Below are 21,203 nucleotides of genomic sequence, written 5' to 3'. Positions count from 1 at the left end.
GCAGATGGGGGGTCCGAAATTACAGGCTATATCTGGGGCATAAATCTTCTTATAAGAAAAAGAACTTATGCCCTCTTACCCATGGAAAAGAATAAGTTGATCTAATGGTGGAAAACGCATAACAAGACCAAGAAGCTGATAAAATTCATCGTGAACCATAAATTCAATCTTAAATTGACAAGCCAAAACATATTCAAGTATATCCTGCACATGGGGCTTAGTTGCAATTCAGATTCATGGACAGGAATCAACTGCATTTGTCCGAACGCCAAACCCAAAGACAGCGTGCGGGTCATAGTCTCCACTATAAAAGCAGAATGTGTTGCAACAAAATCCCTATCTGCATAGCATGCAGAAATGATGCCTTGATAATCTCAAAGAAGAAAATGACGCACTGATACCACCAGACTAGAATGTAAAGTCTGCAAGAGGACTGATAGGAAACTATGAAGAATCAATGATAGATTAGTCAGTTCAATGACAACAAAACCTATTGATACATTTGTGAGACGCCAATATTTGGATCTATACACTAACATGTACTCTTCATGGTAGGAATCACAAAATTTACTACCATGGGCTTCTTCGATGCAACAAAAAACTCACCAACCTATCTAGACTTAGCACCAGACTCTTGACAGCACAATGGATGGACACAGATGCAGATCTAGACTCAAGGTCGCAGATGGTCCAACATACCGTATCTTCAAAAGTGAACATCAGAAAGAAGCATTTTTAACGTCTCGTATGTCATGAAGACGATACCAACACTTGGGACAACCTTATAATATTCTGGAAGAATTCCTCTGTACAATCCTCGGAAGCCTTCAGTCCGCACTATGTGTCTAAATGTCCCAAATAGACCTGTATTATAAATACGAGCTCGACCGCCAGCACCTTCTAACTGCTTCCGTCGCCTCACCAGATCAAGAGGGAACGTTGCTGGAAACCATATAAAAGGAATCCTCAGGACACACAATAAACATAATGTTGAATTACATAGGTCAAGCAGTTGTCCAATCTCAGGTGAAGGATTCCTATTCCCTATCACATCAAATATACAAAACACAGCAGATATTGACATCACTAATAGTAATTTCAAACTTTGTTGGCTGTCAGATCTTCAATCTAATTAAGATAACTTATTCTTTGATACGGTAATTACGTTCATCAGGTCAACATGCAAATGAAGAAATATATTCCTAAGATCATTCCTAGCATGTGTACATATCTAAATGAAATGGACAACTTTGATCTGAGAATATGCAGGCTAAAAAAACACAATGTGCATCGAGATTTCAAGAATCTCTATAGTCATTACTTTCCCTGTTAGCAGCAAGGATACAGGATCAGCCAATTATTTGGACAAGTAATAGCACAATAAGGATCATGAAAGGCGAAAGCCCCGATGGAAGCCAGGAAATCTGAAGCATTCATAATGAACACACACAAGCTTGAATTTTCTTCTACCAAGAAAGAAAATATGAAATGAGAAATATGACCGTAAGTGAAAGGAGGTCTAACTATCCATTTCTTGTTGTCAAAAGTCAAAACACAGGTCAAATGAGTTGACACGCTCTTTATTTCCCATAGAAGAAAAATATTCTTAACTTAAAAGGACATATGGAAAAGTACAAAAGTACACATTTTTTAAATTTAAGCTAAGGTCCCAGTCAAGCAGTCACCAGCAAGAGTAAAGTTTTGAGCCAATTTCAGGTTATTCCAGAACATAAAGCCCATTCTTTGGAAGTATAGGAAAAAACTGGGCTTATCAATGGGAGTCTCCTACTTTAAAGTGTGCCTATAAAAGGAAATTTCCTTAAATCTTTTTTTTTTTTCACACCATACCATAAATGTCAACAACCTTGAATATAACATAACAGCCTGCCATCGTTTTCACACACCATCAATTCATAGTTAGCTTTTTTTTTCTTCAATAGAGCATTTCACTTACAATCTCAAACTTTTTATTCTATTGTCTAAACTGACGGTTGAATAAAGTGGCGGGTGGCAACATGTTTGTCACACTGCTCACAGCATTATTCCTTATTTTCACTAATCCACATATCATATTTGAATACTTGTGTTAAATATTAAAAAAAAAATGAGACTTTTCTATTGAGAACATTACATGGAGGAACACTTTCTTAGGGGTGCCAAGGTAGGGGGTAGGTTCAACACATTTACTTTTACTTAAAAAAAAAAACTATGAAAAATGAAAATGCTAATTCAATGTTGGGAAGAATTTCATGCAAAGAGAATGCTAGAAAATTCACATTTCAACACTCTACGCCAGAGGGAAGCACTTGAAATAGGTACCTCAAAGTACCAATACAAGATTAGAGGACAAAGGTTCTGACCATGTGAACAAACTGCACAAAATACTGCTCTATATATAATCCTGAATACCTGTTGACGATGCAATGCCTGAGAGACTTCCACAAGCCAGGCTGACAAGGACAGGAGAATCATTTGGCCTATTGTCAAAACCCAAAGTAGGTATTAGAAGCTTCACTTTTATCTTTGGTCAAATGTAAGGTACACTCTTAATCAACTGGCCAAACAGAAGCATACCGTTGTAATTGCCATGAAGACCTCAGAGTTTCATAAACACAAAAGCTAATGGCTATACTAGGACCTACTCCCTGAATCATGAAAATCACTGTTAATAAAAGCAGGTTGAAGTTAAATAACCGACCAAAAAGAATATCTCCGTAAAGATAATAAACATGAACTCACCAGGAGAGTAGCACCCATCCCTTTATATAGCCCTCTAATGCCCTCATCCCTGCAAATGGTGTAAAGTGCATGTGATATGCCTCTGTAGTACATTACATTGGTCTGCACAGTTGTAGGTAAAGGTCAGTTAGGCTGCTCCTTAAAACAATTCATAAACTCTAGTGAATAGAACATAGCTATTGGCATACAAAAAGTTGCACAAAATGGGCAGTATCATGTCTATCACTATATTATTTTCTCAATCTCATCTTGAAATTTGACCATAATGCATTTTCACGCACAAAATGCCAAGTTCAGTATACAAAATTTATGCTAAAATCTCAAAGCATAAAGCAGAAAGGCAACATTCAGTCCTGTAGCATGAACAAGCATATTGCATGAACAGAAGCAGTTGCAGGCTTGCAGCACACAAAGGTGCAACTTACCCTGAATAGAGATCTTAACATCAATGCTTTAAATCATCTCGGATATTGCATGCAGCCATGCACCTAATATTACAATAGATGTATTACTTCAATATTAATTAAAATTCATTTTCTACATTTTTATGTACAAGTCACTCGTGCAGATACCCCACAAACATTTTGCAGAGAAAAATGTCAAAATTCTAAACCAACATTTTTCTTGCTTTTTTGCACGAGATAGGAGGTTGGGAGACTGTTTTATACCAAGAATTTCCTGAACTACTACTTTCTTCAATTTCTTTTATTCTCAAATACCCCAAAATCCCCTTAAATCTCTGCATACACGGCATTGTCTGACATGGGTTGTTATCATAACATAAAGTATGATATTGCATCATATCAGATGATATGGTGCAATACGAGTATGTTACACCCTTGTAACAAGAGATCATCATAATGCATTTCCCTATAGCCTATAGTTATGTGATGCATTGTAATATATCACACATTACAATATGATGCATAAAAGGATGCTTGAAGTAACATAATCAAGCTTTTACTTACCAGAGTCAAGAAAATCACTTCCTAAACAAATATGTAGCACAAGTGACAAAATACCTGCTACTTTGTCTCATTTACTGAATATACTAAACAAAAAAAGAAATTTAAATAGGCAAACATAAATGCCATAGAATCTAAAATTGAACAGATATCTAACAACAAGGTTACCTAGAAAAAACAGACTCCAATATCAAAACAAACAGAAATGACAAAGGGACAAACACAACCACAATAAAGCCTAAAACTGAATTAATATCTAACACCATAGGTACCTAGAAAAGGTTGACACCTTATACTGTAGCTGATTGAAGTTCACGCCACTACTTTATTCGTCTGAGCAAATGAATACCGATACAGGAATCATAAAAAAGAAAAGAATGCATGTTCTTGTTACTATCCAAGCAAGTGAAACAGAAATAACAGCATTAGATCTAAACAAACATGGGCTTTATTGACATCAATTAGTTCAATCGGCAGGCATCTGAAGTCTTCAATCATTAAAAAAATATTCAAAGCAAATACAATAGCACTAAGTTAGTATGCTCTTAACTCTCAAGCATAGGTTTACTCCTTCGATATTGCAACAAACTTGCTTACTTGAGAAGACAAATAAAGCATGAAACTATATGAAAACATTGGCTTCAACAATGATCTCAAACAGGAAAAGGAAAGGATGCAAACTGCAAACACATCACCTGGGCAGCTAGCCGTGTTCTAACAAGGTCCAGTGGGTATGACATAGAAGCTGCTGTTATTCCTGACAAGCCACCACCCACAAGGCGTACAAAAAGGTCTGCAGTTACACTTTGCCTCTGTTTTTCCAATCCAGGAATTGACTGCAGCAACTGCAATAGAGCAAGTCTCCGATTATTTATCAACAGGAGCCCATTAAAAATGGGAAAAAATGTTTTTGAGGTGAAACTAAAATTTAAAATATACTGACATTTTTATATTTCTCATATGTATAAAAACTGATAGATGAGTAAGGAAGGCGATGAACTATTGTAACCAGATTTCCCCTCCAAAATGCTCTAAATCCTTCCTCATAAACAATGCGAGAAGCCTCACGCCATATGCTAGCCTTGCTTAGAGTAGCAACATCAGAGTGCATACCTTGCACCTGAAGAAAAGGAATGACACCATCATAACACGAGAAATGATGATGAGACTAAACCAAAAAAATCAGTATGTAAAAGTGTAACATGAGAATAACAAGGAAAAACAGCAACCACCTTATGATATGTTGGTTAAATAGTTGACATAAACCAATTTCGAGCAAAATAAGTTTGAGAACTGAGACCAAAATTGGGATCATGCTTATACAACAACTACATAATATAATGGCGGAAGTTTCTATTGTGTCAACCAACTCGTGTGTAATACATCCTACCTTAGCGAGAGAGAGAGAGAGAGAGAGAGAGAGAGAGAGTTGGATGGTATAGATAAAAATATAATTGTCCTTCAGCATGTAGACTGGATCCGCTTTAGCGAATTGATGGTGCCTTCTGCTATGCAGATCATCTGCTATTCACGATAAAATTGCTCAGGAACTTCAAGCCACAATACTACCCTCAAAAAAAGTGTTTCTACACCCTGCAGCAAGGAAAATAGAATCTTCTTGTCCTTAATTTTGCTTGGTGATAAAGATCTGGAGCATAACAGGATTCCAGACCAAACCCCATACCCACACAGATGCGTCTGTAGCAATAAAAGGCTACAGCTGCCATCTCTGAAATGCCACGTATTACAGTTATTATAAGCTATGAAACCAGCATTCTGATAGGCAGCAAGGACGCAACCTAGATTGGAAAAACTAACTTTCACGCAATTAGGGAACATCAATAGGCCAAAGCAACCAGTATGAAGGCTATACCCTATTTGTCAGCTGCTTCCCATTATTCTAACAACCTTATTTGTTGTTGTAATGGAGGGTGGAGGGAGGACAAGAGAGGGTCAATATAGATAGTATATGCCTCACACTGGCGAAGTGTCCAAAACTGGCAACTGTAGTCCTCTTGAAAATAAGGATTGCACCACCCAAAATTCTCACTTATCAAGTATAACATAGGCAAGTTTAATTTCCGCAACTTCCAATTTAATGCAATTCCTAAGCACCATCTACATCCAGCTCAACAATTTCTGTTATTCTCAATAACATATCAATCCAAGATAAACGTTTCATAAAGGAGCTTAGTATGGACATAGTGAGATTATGAAACTTAGTCGTACCTCCGGGAAAAGTGCCCACATTCACAGGCCAAGGGTCAATCACTCGTCCAACTATAAAATAAAAAACAGTTTATGAAGATAAGTTCTGCTCTGGTTTCTTCTTCTTTCCCCTCTTTGTTTCAAAGCTAGAACAGCTTCTCCTTGCAACCAGAACTAACCTAGAAACACCATGACCAAAAAAGATAATTAAGGATGACAAACTGCCTTTGTCTGCAACCACTTTGACCTTCCGGCTCAGCTAAAGACTGCTCTTCACATCCGTTCTCCGTGAAAATGGATTCCAAAGCAATTACGGGTCAAGAGAACCCATTAAACGCTGTTCGAGCTGATATCATCCCACCACAACCTTCTCGAGCAACTCATAGATCACCAACCGGTCTTCGCACAAGAATTGCTCACTTACCAACTCAATGCTCGTTTTCCCTTATACATTAATTCCAGTTGGTCGTTAACCGAATATCAACACGAAGATGAAACTTAAATCAATAAAACCGTCAAAAATCCTTTTCCTCAACCTCGTTCAATTACGCGATCCAACTTCAGAATCTCCTCAAAAAATTGGGGAAAGAAAGGGTGGAAAAAATTCGGAGACGAAGAGAAGCATGCAAGAGAAAAGACGGACCTGAAAGAGGATAGTGAGACGGGCGAGAGGCGCGGTGCAGGTCTTGCTGACGGCACCAGCAATTCCACCTGCGAGAAGCTGGGAGACAGTGCCGATCTGCGACTGCTGGACGGACTGAGAAAACTTTCGGACGCCGGCGCGATCGAGACCGCTGGCTGAGTTGAGCGACTGGGAGCACGTCGAAAGGTGCGCTCTGGCTGACCCCACGTGGTGGTGGAGCCTCCCGTCTGCCGCCGCCGCCGCCGCCTCCGTTTGCATAGCTAAGACAAACTCTCTTCCTCTCTCTCTGTTTGCGTTCCAGGAGAACCCTAGAAAGCCTTAGCACCTCGCGCAAACCCGACCATCTCCTCGTCTCTCTCGGTTCGTTGCTTCCTCTTCACGCTGTCGAAGAAGCAAGGAGAAGTCGGGACGGGAGTGAGGGGGAGAGATTCGCACGGTGATGAGCGACAGAATCCGAGTCTCGTTTCGCCTCTGCTGCTACTCCTCTCCTGTTTTGTTAAAAGGAGGGGAGAGGAGGAAAAACGGGGTCAAAAAGGGCAGCCCTAAAATCACGAAACCGACAAAGAAAGGAACAGAGCCTGTTCTCGCCTGTCCACAGAACTGCGGAACAGAAATGTCCACGGACGCAGATGTTTCTTTCCCAAGTAAAGCTTTTGTGTGTTGTACTTTTGGAAAGGTTTTCCTTTTCCCTCCTCCCCTTAAATTCAGGGGTGTTTTTCAGACTTAAATGATGTGGAGACTAAGCCGCGAAACTTGTAAATTTTCACTAAAAAGGCTCGTCAACCTTTTTAATAATAAAAAACCGGTGTTTTTTGTAATATTGAAAGTTTAAACATATTCTCATTCTTGGCAAACTTGGGGCAAGGGTTTCTTGTATTCTAGTAAAGATATGTAAACCCTTTTTTTTCACTAATAAGTTTATGATTAGACATTAATAGCCGGTTTAATGAAGAAATTCTAAAACTTTAGATAAACTCGGACCTAAAATCTGAAGTAATCAAAGCCCTGTAAACTTTCGAGCCAATGCATGTTGAGACTCGATGACTGGCCTGGCATGATTCTCGCTTGCTAAACTTTAGTTTTGTCCTTTCCTATGTTCCAACCCAATTCTTTGGTTGGATGTTCAGGACTTGAAGCTGTATGTATCTAGTTTGTCAAATATCAAGTTTCAAATCTCATCCCACTTACATCCCTATTAATTGATACGGAAAGGCTAAAGGGTGGTCCACCCATACGAATTAAGATAACAATAATAAATGTCACCGACTTGAAAGATATCACGATTTGGCTGTGATGTCATCAATTCTTGCTACTTTGCTTTTAAAAAAAAAAAACGCTGGAAGATAATAGTTGCAAAGTAAAAACAGGACAATAATACATACCTTACCAACTGTATTGTAAAATAGTTACAAAGTAATCTCTCATTCCCTTTGTTCAGTTAGCTGGCCAAGGATTGGTCATGATGAGATAACTAAAACAGGGGATTATTATAATCTTAATTATGCAATACAAATCATTTGTACACTTGGGCACTTTCGAAGATAGAAATTCTTCCCCCTTCAAGCCATTCCAGGTTTTTTAATGGTCTTTCTCAATATACGACGCAGGGAATGATTTACGATGTTTTCAGCGATTTTAATCCATATATATATATATATATATATATATACTGCACACTTCTCCACATGCATATGAAGACAGACAAACACGAATGCATTCGCCAATTAAATCTTTTCTCACAGCCTCATATGACCAACACACCGACCCTCAAACTCCAAAGAATTAACCATAATTTTCATATCTTAGCCCAAAACATGCAGGAAAATTGCCCACAAACGCGTGTTCCTCTCTAACATAATGCCCCATTAGTTTCTGTATTATCATTGTAACTCCGCCACTTTTGTTTCGTCACTCCACGGCCATCGTCTTGATCATCCTCGACTCGTAGCTTCTAGGTTTGACGACGGAAACCAGAAATTTTCATGGCCCCAGTGACAAGTACACACCGCCAATGCCACCGGTGGCGCGAGTCGTCTTCACCGATGCCTCATTTTGTTGGTATAGCATGCTGTTATCACCGATGCTGCGGTCCTTGTAGATTGGAATTTGCGAGACATTGGCCGAGAATTGCTTTGTGGGCAGGAGATGGCCAAGAGGGTGGTCGGAGTTGTCGCAGTTCTGTCGTCCATCTGGGGCCCGAAAGGCCTGAGAGCTCCTGCTCTCGCCTATGATGGCCACCGACTCTGGCTTGTTCACTGAACTGAAGTCTGAAGATACGGAATTGCGTGATTCCATCATGTGGATTTCTTCTACCATGGGCTTCCACAGCCGCACCCTAGCATTGATGAACCAGTTGGATACCTGAAATTGCCACCATCACTGTCATCATCGTTTTCTTTTTTTGTTTCAAATTCGGAATACCAGTTAATAATGGAAATTGACGTTACAGAAGAGAAAGGGGAAAAAGAAAGGAAGACAAGTAGCCCGAATCTTGCTTCATAGAACGAACTACGACCACTACTCTAACAAGAACCAACTAGTGTTTGAATGACACAATACTTGTCCAGCCGTTCTTTTTTAACGCACAAATAACCATGTCATACGCAAATAACAACCATTGAAACAAACACAAATACGTCATTTATATGCAGCTGAATAATTACTGTGTTAGCTGCATGATAAAAAAGAAGGTGGACTGAGAGAACGCACCTGGCTTCTGGTGAGACCAGTTTGCTTGGCCAACGTTTGCTTATCCGTGTCAGTAGGATACCTACAAATAGAGATACCATTCAAATCTAATCATACGAAATGCATTTGATTCATGACTTCATGTTTGTATTAGCAGGATTTTAAAAAGTTACGCATAGAAAATGTCAAGAGGAAAAGGCAGCTGACAACCTCGCAGCAGCACACAGAAAAACAACAAAGTTCAAAATCCCCGTATAAATATTATCAGCAGTTTGAGCAGTGTGATTATCATGTATTAGAACCCACACATAATTCCTATATCTGAAGGAAACAGCTTATTGACAAGTACCCCCCCAAAAAAAAAAGACTATCTTCCTGCTTTCCAAGTCCTCAGAAAACAGTAGTTCATGGTAATTGATACGAACATTGATTATATTGCGAGGAGAATACTTTTTTTATTTCTTCCAGTTACTTCTTCAGGTTTTTTAGTCAGGGTTGGAGAGAAGGCCGGTCACTTTTTGTAACAACAGTTAACCTCATTTCCGTTACCCCTAACATGCAACCCAAGGAGGTCACTGGACTTTCAAGCTGTGGATTCCTGCTCATCCTTAGTCTGATCAAACAATTAGCTCCAATATGCAAAAAAGAAGCAGAATGATCCACCATTAAGTGGATATCTCTCACCAACGAAGTGTTCAATTTTCACTTGAGAGGGAAGAAAGTTTCACAACTCTAGTTCTAAGTTTGAGTATGTTTCACCCCCAAATCCTTCCATTGGAAGCATTACTAGACGAAATACAATCACACAAACAGAATTTAACAACACAGGTCAAAGTTGCGCTCTGTGTGTGTGTGTGTTTTTCGGGAGAGAGAGTGAGAGAGAGAGAGAGATGATTACGGATGTAAGAAATGTTCGAACAACCAGGCCCGAAGCACTGCCACAGCTCGTTCTGGAAGGCCCCTCTGTGGACGCCAAACTTGCTGTTGCTGTGGCTCATTGATTCTCAGAGACCCGGCATCCCTCTGTTGGACACCCCCTTCCAGCCCCAGCTTTGAAATTTCATCTCCTCTGGCAGTGCCTGAGAGAAAGCAATCCTCACCAAGAACCTTGCATGTGAACTTCAGCTGATTGCTGATTGCGCTTTTAAGATGCCGGAAATGTCTAGACATGGCTTTGGCAGCCATGGAAGTGTATGGTGCAGCATTGTTCAGGCCAGCAACAGACTCAAATGAGGCGACCACTGCCTGGAGCTGTCCACAGAAATGCCTGTATTTCCTGTAAACCTGAATCCAGGATAGGACAAATTCATTCAGACATATTTTCCTGGGTTTATCTTAAAGAATAAATTGAACACAGCCACCATAATGCACTACAAATGGTCGCACAAGCCAATACCTATTACTTCAGAATGTCTTCTTAAATTATCGACTGATCGTAATCATGTGGAGGTTTCTTTTACAAATCAAGCCAGTTGGTTAAGAACCATGACAAGCAACACAAAGTATTTGAATGGAATAAATCACACAATTCTAGCTAATCCAGCAAAGTAGCTTTTTCTCAGCAATCAAATGTTCATTTTGAATGCATTACCTTGGATTGTCAGCTTCAGTTTGAAAAGGTAAAGAAGAAAAAGAAATCTGAAAAGGAAACAAGCATAAGAAACATGCATGCAGTGACAAGTTTTAGCATCATAATCCCTCGAAACAAACTAGAAAAAAACTTTCTATCAATGAACATCCTCATTAATCAGTTACTTTGTCTGAAGGAAAACAGGCAAACTGCACAATCACATCACTGAGAGAGACCACAATACGTACTGTTTTTCATCAGCCCACAAGTAGCCAATACTCAAATCTTAGAAATCTTGATCTTACCAATACGTGAGGTTGCAATGTAGTTATCCCTACTCTCATGTTAAAGACAAAAAAGAGAAAAAAAAAAAAGTTCTTATCGAGAAGCATAATAAAATGCAGGTCTACAACTTCCATGATAATCTAGAAAAAGTAAAAATAATTTTTCAAGAAACTGTTTTTAGTATTGTATACATAATACATTAATAAGAATTAAATTTCGAGCCATTTACAAAACAGATCATGCATATTAAGCCATCTTGTCCATAGATTGCAATATCTGCAAAAGCCAAACAAGAACCTATTAGAAGCCACAAACAAAAAATCCCCAAATGCTAGAAAATGCTGTTTCCATCTTTTCTAAGCTGTATATATGGTTGAGGAAGGAATTTGGTAATATCCAAGTATATGCTTCTCAAGAAATCACAGTTCTCAGAAGTTAGAACACCAGGGCATGCATGCATCCACAGACACGCACACAAGTAGACATTATGACGGACTCATGGAAATATATAAATTTAATTGACGTCCAATATAGATTAGAACTAGATAAGCGAAGCACGGCTGGATGGGTATAGAAAAGCAGAGATAAGCAAAGGGTATAGTTCAATTCCAAACAATAGCCCATCGTAAAGACTAGAAGTCTCTGTTTCAGATAAATGTTTTCAGTGATTTCAGACGCATAGTAACAATTGCACTAATTGTTAGGATCTCAAACATGGAAAAAACAAGAACAATTTTCTGTTGAAATCTTGAACTTGCAACAGAGATCTTTCTTGATCTTTTTCCATGTATTGTAGATTCTGACACTTACAATGTTAACACCCATGGTGCCCAGCGAGGATGATTACAACAACATCTGACAACCATAACAGAAGTTATTTAGATTCGAACATGACAAGCAACAAGCTGTCTAGCTACAATCTGAGATAACAGTTAAACAACCAGGCGCGGATCATACAGAATTGGAGAGGCTATGGAATCTAGTGGACAATAAAATTCACTGCACTATAAGAAATAAAAGGAAACAGAAAAAAATTTCATTTTGTAGGAAAGAAATTATTTATTTTTGTGGATGGAACTAAGATGCAAAGCGCCTACCTCATCAAGCATAGAGATCAGCCGATTCTTCTTCCTGCGGTGCTCGTTATGATCTGCGGAAGCGGAAACTGGGTTCCTTCTACTCGGTTCTGCGGGTTCGTTAGTGGGAAGATACACCGAAGAAGAGATGCAGGGAGGATTATCCAAGGGAATGTGGCAATAACGACCAGAATTCCCACATTTCCCGTCAATCTCAAACTGGTCGTTGTTGGTGTGAAATTTTCCGATGGTCCCATCATCGTCGCTAGTGCTGCTGCTGTTGATTGCAACCTTGCCCACGTTGCAGAGCTCATCCAGCAGCTGCTGAGCAGGCTTCAAGAACTTGGAGTTTTTCAGCACGGTTGCGTATCCCGTAAATGGACCCAGTGGTACTGGGTTCTTCTGAATCCTAGAGATGAATGCAGCAGGACCATCTTTCTGGAAGGAGAAGCAATCCCCAACTGGCTCTTGCTTCCGTTTTTCATGATGGCCTATGGTGCAAGCAGAAGCAGGGCAAGCACCCAAATTCTCAGCACCGAATCTTGTTTCATGTTGCAACTGCGACTCAGGAGTTGGATTACGGAACGATAGAGATAAAGACAAGCCCTGCCCTGTTGTATCTGTCCTAAACCATCCATTGATGGCCTCCCTTCCAATGAAAGACTCCTCAACCAACTGTGGCTTCAACCCTCCCTGCTTATGGTTCCACTCACTGAAACCCGACTGGCCGCTCTGTACATTTCCAAAGCTTGGCAAAAGGAGGCCCTGGCTCTGCTCCCTGATATTGAATTCTTGGGAGGCTCGAGAAAGAAATTGGGACTGTTGAACTGGGTGCTGTTGAACATCTTCCCTACCTCCACAGTTAGGATTCAAAACAGTTATAGAAGGCGGTCCACCAAGGTTGTAGATGGGAAATCCACCAACTGAACCAAGAACCATAGAACCCACGGCTGAGCTTTGGGCAGACGGGTTCTGCATGCAGTTGGCTATGCAATCTGTGCTTGCCTGATAATTTAGGCACTTCCAACCACTGTTACTCTCAGGAACGCTGCCCTTGAAGGATGGCAACCGTCCAGCAGCGGAGGAACTCATCATCTCCGCGGAGATCAGGCTATTGGGATCGTAGCCAAGAGGGATTAGACCACCTAACCCAGGGAATCCGGAGTACGCACTTCCCGATAGCCCACTGTTCCTCGATTCCTCAACTTCTTGAGATTGAAGAACAGGGTCGGAAATCCCAGCGGAAGGAGTGGAGGAGGATGGGGACGAAGACACATGCTGCTGTATTCTGAGCTTATCTCTTCTGATCTGCTGTGCAACATGTTGTGGTTGAGAAGATCCGAGATCTACTCTTTGGGGGAACGAATGCTGCATGAACTCAAAATTCAGAGGTATGGGTTCTCCAGAGGGGGTCATGCCTCAACCTGAGGTCATCTTTTACTCCAGTTCTGCACACACGCAGACATAAACCCAGTACCCATCCAATCACACTCAAATGATATATATAGCAAATTGCAATAAAGAAAGAATAATATAAATAACAATAAAATATAATAGAAATAAATAATTGTATGAACTATGAAAAGGAAAATAAAAGTTACACTGTTCAGTGATGCATGAACAGCATGTAGGTATAAAATAGAGAGAGAGAGAAAAGGACCTGCAGGCGTACCTGTAAGACGACCATGTAGAGAAAACAAAAGCAGATACAATGGAGATCAATGTCAATCTGCAGAACAACCAGGAAATAACGATATTTAGATACCTTGATTTGATAACAAGCAGCCAAATATTCTAGATTTCAGTCACCAGAAAGAGAAAGATATCAGATACAGCGTAGAAGTTAGACATTACAAGAGTTTGCGCAGAACCGAAGTAAAAAAACAAGGCAGAAAACAGTTTCAATAAGACGAAGACATGTGATACGAAAATATTTAGCAACCTTTCCTGCCATGCACTTTGAAATAACAGAAACATCAACACGTGATGCAACAATGAGTAAACAAAAAAAAAAAAGCTAAAATACCTGTTGTCGTAGAACAAGCAAACAAAGGGAGAATGAGAGATGGGGAGAGGAGACACGAAGGGTGGGGAAGGGAAGATCAGATGTATGAGATCATTAATCACAAAAAAACGAAGCATGGAGAGAAGAAGGAAAGAAGCATTTCATTATCACCGTGCAGCTGCAGTGGCAGTGGCAGTGGCAGTGGCAGAAGCACACACCCCCTTCCTGGCCGGAGTCTCGATTTCTGCGTACCCCCAAAAACCGGAATTTACCGGTCATGAGGTTTCTTCCCTTTCCTAGCACAGTAGCTTACAAAATAAACTATGTTATTCCATCTACCAAAAAACTTAATAGGACGTTATTTAGCATTAAGAAACGAAAATAAATTTTATTAAATCATCGAAGAACTACACGGGAAAGGGCTCTTCCCTACCTCCCCAAGCGGTTGTCTTCTCCATCGGGGCTGTACATTTTTGACTGCTTTCAGTCTTCGCTTCTCCCTCCCCACTCATTACCCTTTTGCTTTAAAGCTGCCTGAAAAGAATTACTGGCTGCAGCCACCGCTCTCCCCCACCGAACCTCACAAAAATCCCTCCACCCCTCCTCATCTCACGTAAACTTGGCACATACAATCTATCATTTCAAATGAAAGGTACTTTCTCATTAATTTTTTTAGATACAAAAAAGAATTTCAGTAAATCGTAGAATTCCGCTTCCCAACTTTTTTTCTGATACGAATCTCGCTTTCCATGACAACAGTCGAATGAGAAGTTCCCGTTAAATGTTATCGTTTTGAAACATGTGAAACGCCATTCTTTGTCGTGGTCTGCTCTCAAGCGGGTTCCTTTTTTTCTTTTCTCATTTTTATGAAAAAAAAGAGTTTTTTCCTTCGTTGCCATTGATCATCCTCAGCTTGGGCAAGTTTGAAAAAGAAAAATTAGTCTCTTTTTTGTGATTTTGGTAAAGAGCCAGGCTTTTGAAAATAATTTGGAGACCTGGCCTCTGCAACTTGGTGGCATGCCATACTCCTGGTCTACGTTGACGTGATTGGTAGATTGGATTGATAGGTGATGGTGGACGTCAGAAACTGACATAATATTAATTTTTTCTTCTCAAGGTTGGGGGGAAAGGAAGTCAGTTTTATGGGTAAAATGATATAAATAATTACAATAACTTAAATAAGTATTCACTACCAACAAAGTTGGCTTGTTTGAGACGACGGAAACTGAGATATCTATATGCTTATCGCTTAAAAGCGAGCCGATCTGCCCAAGTAATTGCTTTCTGTCAAGTAATAAGACTAAGATTGATCGATTGCCTCAGGTTTTAGATTTGGACAAGATTTTTAGATTCAACGTTTTTGAAGTAAGCACATAGTTTTCAAAGACGCCGTTTGGTGCCAACCTAACTGGATCTTTTTCATTTCCTCTCCTTTTCTTTTCCTTCCTTTCTCACGCTCTACCATTTTCCTCTCTGTTGGCGATTGAGTCGGTCCCTCTATATAAGCCGGCGAATCTCTGAAGTCTCTGTCCGCTCTCGTTTGGATAATTACCGGATTTCTCTACGGCGAGTCTATCCGTCTTTCTCTCTCACCAACCCTCGGCACGCCTGTCAAGGGTTTAAGAGTCCTCTCCAAAACCCTCGAAGCCATCGAGTGTTTGTTGTTGGTCTCTCCAAAACCCTCAGTACCCATCGAGGTTCGAGGGTTTCTCCCCTTCTCTAAAACACTTGACGGCCGTGAAGGATTCACGAGGGTCTCTCTATTTATCCATCTCGCCTGGTGTGGTTTCCGCGCGCCGGCCATTATTGCTGCTTCTTGTGAGGATTTCCAATCACGGATCTTACCTTCAAGGTTTGCTAAAACTATTTTACCAGGGCTTTCAAACAGCTTAAGAGAAATATTTCCAAAACAGCACCTATTTTTGCATAATTAGCGATGGAAACTTTGGGAGCTACCAAATCATGTTTATGCATATATGAACAATGGAATACTTCAATGGAACCTCAACGCCTACTTTTGATTCACATATGCTATTTGTAGAAATGTCATGGGATTCAAATTCAGATGTATACTTTAACATATCTGCCTTTTCGAATATCCATATATTTAGATTTAAATTTATAATCAAATTTGGGTGAAGAAAAATGTATACTATATCCAAATTTGAAATACAAATTCATAATTTGAATCAAATTTTTAAGTTAACATACAAATCCGTGTCCGATTTTTAAATCGAATAAACCATATTATAGACAAAAAAGTACAAGACATTTATTTAAAGTCATATCTGATATCTGAATCCGATTGGGTTTTTATTTGATTGCTTGCCAAAACAATTCATTTGTGGGGTTATGAGCTGACTTGGTCCTACATATTTTTGAATTCTATGTAGGGGCCAATTATTGCTACAAAATTTTTCTTCTCTACCCACAAATCTTTTGAATCGACAAGTTTTTCATCAGTTTCTTCAATAAAATCAAACACAAACATTATGATTTTTCCTAGCCATTGTAGAACACAGCTTGAGCAAGCTAGCTGGTGTGGGAAGAACTAAAGAGCATGTTTAAGATCGTGCCGCGAAAGTGCGACGCCAGAGTTGCACCGCAAACAAATATAGCACCAACTTGGAACAACAAATAGCACATCTCGGGGTACATCCTCACCAGTTTACTCATGGTTCGAGTTAAGAAAAGGAAAAGCAAAAGCAATCATTGATTAAGCTGCATGGTTGTTTGGTTTAGTGACAGCTAAATCATCTGCAATCAATCATAAAGCTGCAAGGGAACGTTCCAATGGATGATCATCGCCATAGTGAAGCCTAAGACGTTCTGTAAACAATGATTAAGCTGCATGGCGGTCACTCAGAGGCGGAGGAGGAAGCCGAGGAATCTCCGCTTCCAATCCCGCAGTACTGGGCCCGCTCAGTCAGCTTTGCCAGGAGAAAGAGAAAAACAAAGGGACCTTGGTGTCAATCTGGTCTGGCATGCGACGCCGGTTCTGATAAAGGAGCTAAGCAACTCGGCGCTCACTCCAAGTATATTGCTTTGAGCCTGGTGGCCGAACCAAGCTCACCTTTCATGGAGTTTGCCCCCGACAAAAGTACCCAGCTTCAGAAGCCACTTCCACCACCCAATCTTGCAATTGGCTTTCTAATCACATATTTATTTTGGTGGCAGAATCCGGTAACTGTTTGTAGAAATGCGCGTTACAACCTGAGTAACACAAACATAAAAATATTGTTTTATCGTTCTGCTAGATAGATCGGACAACAGCAACAGAACGCTACTGAACGGCCTCTTTAGGGTTAGATCATGATGAACTTGCCGTTGGTTCATATTAAAATAGACTAAGGAAAGCTGAAATATGATGGAATCGAGTGGTCAGTTAGTATCTGTGTCTCGTATTTTCTGGAGTGGACCGATCATCTCGGCTTATTATTTTCGGGGCTGGGGGTGTCCACCAACTGTCCGCTAAAGTCCGGACTAGACAAGGAAAGATTATCTTTTATTTTGCTGCCCAAAAGTGGTACGGAAGATACCATCTAAACTAGATTCTATAAGTCTAACAAATTTCCACCATCATGTGGCTAAAAATGACTAGACAATGCTTTGCCCACAGAAACTCTACAATATATATATATATATATATATATATATATATATGCATGTATGGCTCGTTTTTACATAGCACTCCACAGTAAACCGGGTAATAGAATGAGTGATGACTCTGAGATATGTTGCTTTGTTACTGTAACCGGTGTCAGCAACAACTTTGGTCTGCAGGTTTTATGCTGTTAAAGGGAAGGGGGTGGGTGAATGGAAGCTAGTCAATATGACACGGAATCGAGAAGCAAGCTTTGCCTATATAAACACAGTACATTTTAAACTCATGTTGTTTTTTGCAAGAGAAGTTTAGTTTGCAGTCCTTCACTTTCAGACTGCATGTGCTCTCGAGAAACAAGCTTGGCTTTAGGAGCCTCCGTGACCGTGACGGTCCGTAAATAATTAATCTACATGCTTGCTTCTGTTTCACAAAAACTCGCCTACAGTGTGCCGATATTCCACGCAATGGCTGGAGATAGAAGACACCCAAATTTTGGTGATCCCGACAAAGGAACAAATCGCACAATTTCGAAAGGCAAAAAGAGAAAAAAAGAACCCAAGATCTCGTTCTAGCTAGATCTTAAATAACGCGGTGAGGTAGCTTTTTAATTTGAGAGGACATCACATTGTTTATGCATGAAATGGTACCATAGTCTCCGGAAATATATAAATGGGTTGCAGAGTTGGTTACAGAGTTGATCAGCTGTTGCTGAGTGACAAGCGCACTCATTCGATCTTTTGCTTTTAACTCAATTTCTGACTCTTCATTAGCCTGTAGCATAAAAGACTTTCAAATTTAAGTAGCCAACGTGCTTTTTGCAGAAGGTAATTAAGTAGAGAAAGTACTATGGTCGATTAGATGGTTATAACTGTTGAAGTTGCTAAGTTCAGATGATATTCTTTGCTAACTAGGGCAAATCCTGAATCCGAAGAGTTCGTACCAGTGTTAAATCATTGTCAAACTGATTTGTTTGTGTGTCTCATTCAAAAGCGCAGCATGTCAACTTTTAACAATCTTTTGAGGTACTTTGGAGGTTTTTATTTTTGAAACTATTCTACTACAAATATTTTCCGTTTTTTAGGAAATGATCTTTTAAAATAATTTTAGCCAGTTGACAACCGATTCAGCTGAATTGGCTCTGCCCGATTCGGTTCATACTTGGGAGAGTAGACGCCATATTTGAATCTTTTTTGCTTTATGGGTAAAGGAAAGTTGGCCTTAGGCAGGGATCCACCAGATTATGCCACAGAGGTCAGCCCAGAGAACTGAACTTTTACTTTCTTCAACTTGCGTTGCCTTGCGTTTCTGGTTCCTTGTATTGTCTTCTGCATATGCTAAAGAAAGTGGGACGCCTCTGCTTCCAAAATCTCTCCTTGGCAGCCCAAACGGTTCCAGTTCTTCACATTGTCCTCATCAAAATTACTGCGAAGCAAATGTGACGAACAGTTATATATTCACTAATTCATTGGAAGTAGTCTTTTTTTCCCCCTCCTCTCTTTCGTCTATATATATTGAACGAGAGATATTGGTGGCATGCAGGATTAATGGCTTCAAGAGGAGTTATGAGGCCCACTACTTGTTGGGCATATTGGAGGTTGTTCCACATTGTCCGCTTTCTGGCTTATATTTATTAATGCGTTCCAGCTTACTTCTCCTACAATAATGTCGCATGCCATCTTGAGAAGAAAAATTCATTTTTTGGGGGGATTTGGATGCAGAAAGATGACGACATAGGGCCTACCAAGATAGCAAACTTCCGAGATAAGTACTTAAATTTCAATGGTTATTCTTCGAATTATTTTAAAGGTTTCCATCATTTTATTCTTTTCCCTTTGTATGGTTCATGTATAATGCCAAAACCTGGTCGTTTTCTGCGGAATAAGATGCAAGAGTAGCATTCTTAATCTTTTATTTTGTTCACCAACAAGCTAACAAGCCAAAAGCATGTGGACATCATGCAGGGTCATAATGAAAACTGGTCTTTTCCTGTGTAAACGCACGTAGAATACAAGTGAAGTGAAACATTCAGGTGGCTCAGCCCGATGAAGGGGATTCCTTACTGCAGTGCACAGTGTTATAAATAAGGGCAGTCTTCTTGCTTTCCCAAGAAATAAAAAAAAGCAGGAAGAAATATTTGGGCCTTTAGGTGCGAAATGTCTGCGTTCCTTGGGGAAAATTACAGAAACATCCCGCAACATCAGTCATAGAATTATTATCGGAGAATCATGATCACCTTCTCTTCTATTATTTGCCTTCGTTTTTCTTATACGCATGAGTATGATGAAGACTATCATCAACTAAAAAGAAGGGATTCAACAGCTAGCCAACAAGGCCTCCAGCTGTTCATCTCGTTATTTGCACCTGGCACCAAATTAAAAGACAAATATAATGATTTCAGAAAATGTGTGTCTGCCACGAAGATAGTGAGATTTAACTATTTCATAGTCCTTATGACCAATGAAGAATACGGTGCCTCACGAGTTGCAGATATGATAAAAATAAAATGGCCGTTGAGAGATCGATTGCCTTATTCATTGATTGAATGAATAAGGAAGAAGCATCAATCAGTTTTCGAACGTTGAACAAACGTTTTCTTTATTCTAGACGACTGTTGTACTCTTATTTGGCTTAATGCTTTTAGCCTTTGCTGTATGTAGAGGTATTGTATCAAGTGAAGATCGATCACTCAGATCGTGGTTGTAGGCATCTAGTAGCCGAAACCACGTAAAATTGTCCTCTCTCTCTCTCTCTATCTCTCTCTCACCTTACTCTTACTCTATTTCTATCTCAATCGAAGGATTCAATGAAGAACATGGTGCATTTGTGGACCTGCACCGCCAGATGACACAAGGTCCTTGAATGCACATTGGCCTCTTATCAGGAAGAGAGGGGATCCAATGCTCTCTTTAGACATTAGCAATAACGGACGCAAAAGTTAGCTCATGCCATTCTCAGGGATAGTCGCTGGCCAACCCTCTCAGAAATGTTACCAAATCATTGGCCCCATGATTAAAGTCTTGGGAGAGAAAATCGTGAAACAAGATCCAAGTTGTCTCTTGTTCCATTAATTGCATGGTTAATCCCAGTGAGAACGGAACCTAACATATTCAACCATTTGGCAAACCGCCCCGCAGCCGATTATTTATGTTTCATACATGTCTGCTCCAGCATCAGTGAGTTGCTAAGAAATTTTAGAGATTCCAAAGGGAGGGGAGATATCGCAATGGGACTTCGAAATTGATTCGCTTCGATGAGAGACTAACAATGCTAATAATATCGAAAGGAAGATGGGGAGAGAAAACCAACTAAAATCCCAAAAAGGACAACAAGGATGCAACTTGAAGAACTCATAAGACATTGCAAAGAAAACTTTCCAATGCCATGGCCCTTATATCCATTATCCAGGGATGCAGGCCTCGC

At 40.0% G+C, this 21,203-nt stretch overlaps 2 protein-coding genes across 3 annotated transcripts; both read right to left on the bottom strand.

The window, feature by feature from the left end:
• Nucleotides 1-434: 434 nt before the first annotated feature.
• On the bottom strand, nt 435-7,065 carry LOC116256297 (uncharacterized). Its single transcript, XM_031632625.2, has 7 exons — nt 6,556-7,065; nt 4,648-4,824; nt 4,400-4,549; nt 2,740-2,841; nt 2,575-2,645; nt 2,410-2,477; nt 435-942 (listed from the first exon to the last, which is right to left on the bottom strand). The coding sequence occupies exons 1-7, from the start codon at nt 6,811-6,813 to the stop codon at nt 707-709; spliced, it is 1,062 nt and encodes a 353-aa protein (XP_031488485.1). The 5' UTR covers nt 6,814-7,065; the 3' UTR covers nt 435-706.
• Nucleotides 7,066-8,247: 1,182 nt separating this feature from the next.
• Nucleotides 8,248-14,489, bottom strand: LOC116256440 (homeobox protein BEL1 homolog). Of its 2 annotated transcripts, none has more exons than XM_050078489.1 (6): nt 14,351-14,489; nt 13,835-13,903; nt 12,196-13,622; nt 10,142-10,527; nt 9,265-9,325; nt 8,248-8,916 (listed from the first exon to the last, which is right to left on the bottom strand). In XM_050078489.1, exons 3-6 carry the CDS (start codon nt 13,588-13,590, stop codon nt 8,536-8,538), a joined length of 2,223 nt encoding a protein of 740 aa, XP_049934446.1. In that variant the 5' UTR covers nt 13,591-13,622; nt 13,835-13,903; nt 14,351-14,489; the 3' UTR covers nt 8,248-8,535. The 2 variants fall into 2 exon arrangements, with proteins under 2 accessions (XP_049934446.1, XP_031488666.1); XM_031632806.2 differs by having other exon boundaries at nt 13,847-13,903; nt 14,351-14,486.
• Between the last annotated feature and the right edge of the window lie 6,714 nt (nt 14,490-21,203).

This window comes from Nymphaea colorata, chromosome 6, assembly GCF_008831285.2.
Source record: "Nymphaea colorata isolate Beijing-Zhang1983 chromosome 6, ASM883128v2, whole genome shotgun sequence".
NCBI lineage: Eukaryota > Viridiplantae > Streptophyta > Magnoliopsida > Nymphaeales > Nymphaeaceae > Nymphaea > Nymphaea colorata.
This window is presented reverse-complemented; position numbering and strand designations above follow the sequence as displayed.

What these genes read in the sequence shown, in the direction of transcription:
- LOC116256297 (XM_031632625.2), bottom strand. Translation starts at nt 6,813, where the DNA reads ATGCAAACGGAGGCGGCGGCGGCGGCGGCAGACGGGAGGCTCCACCAC. An exon ending in GTCTCACTATCCTCTTTCAG is followed by an intron (nt 4,825 to 6,555) that starts GTCCGTCTTTTC and finishes CCTTTTCTTCAG; the next exon opens with GTGCAAGGTATGCACTCTGA. An exon ending in GGATGGGTGCTACTCTCCTG is followed by an intron (nt 2,646 to 2,739) that starts GTGAGTTCATGT and finishes TTCATGATTCAG; the next exon opens with GGAGTAGGTCCTAGTATAGC.
- LOC116256440 (XM_050078489.1), bottom strand. Translation starts at nt 13,590, where the DNA reads ATGACCCCCTCTGGAGAACCCATACCTCTGAATTTTGAGTTCATGCAG. An exon ending in TGATCTCTATGCTTGATGAG is followed by an intron (nt 10,528 to 12,195) that starts GTAGGCGCTTTG and finishes TCCTGGATTCAG; the next exon opens with GTTTACAGGAAATACAGGCA. An exon ending in TTCGAACATTTCTTACATCC is followed by an intron (nt 9,326 to 10,141) that starts GTAATCATCTCT and finishes CTCTATTTGTAG; the next exon opens with GTATCCTACTGACACGGATA.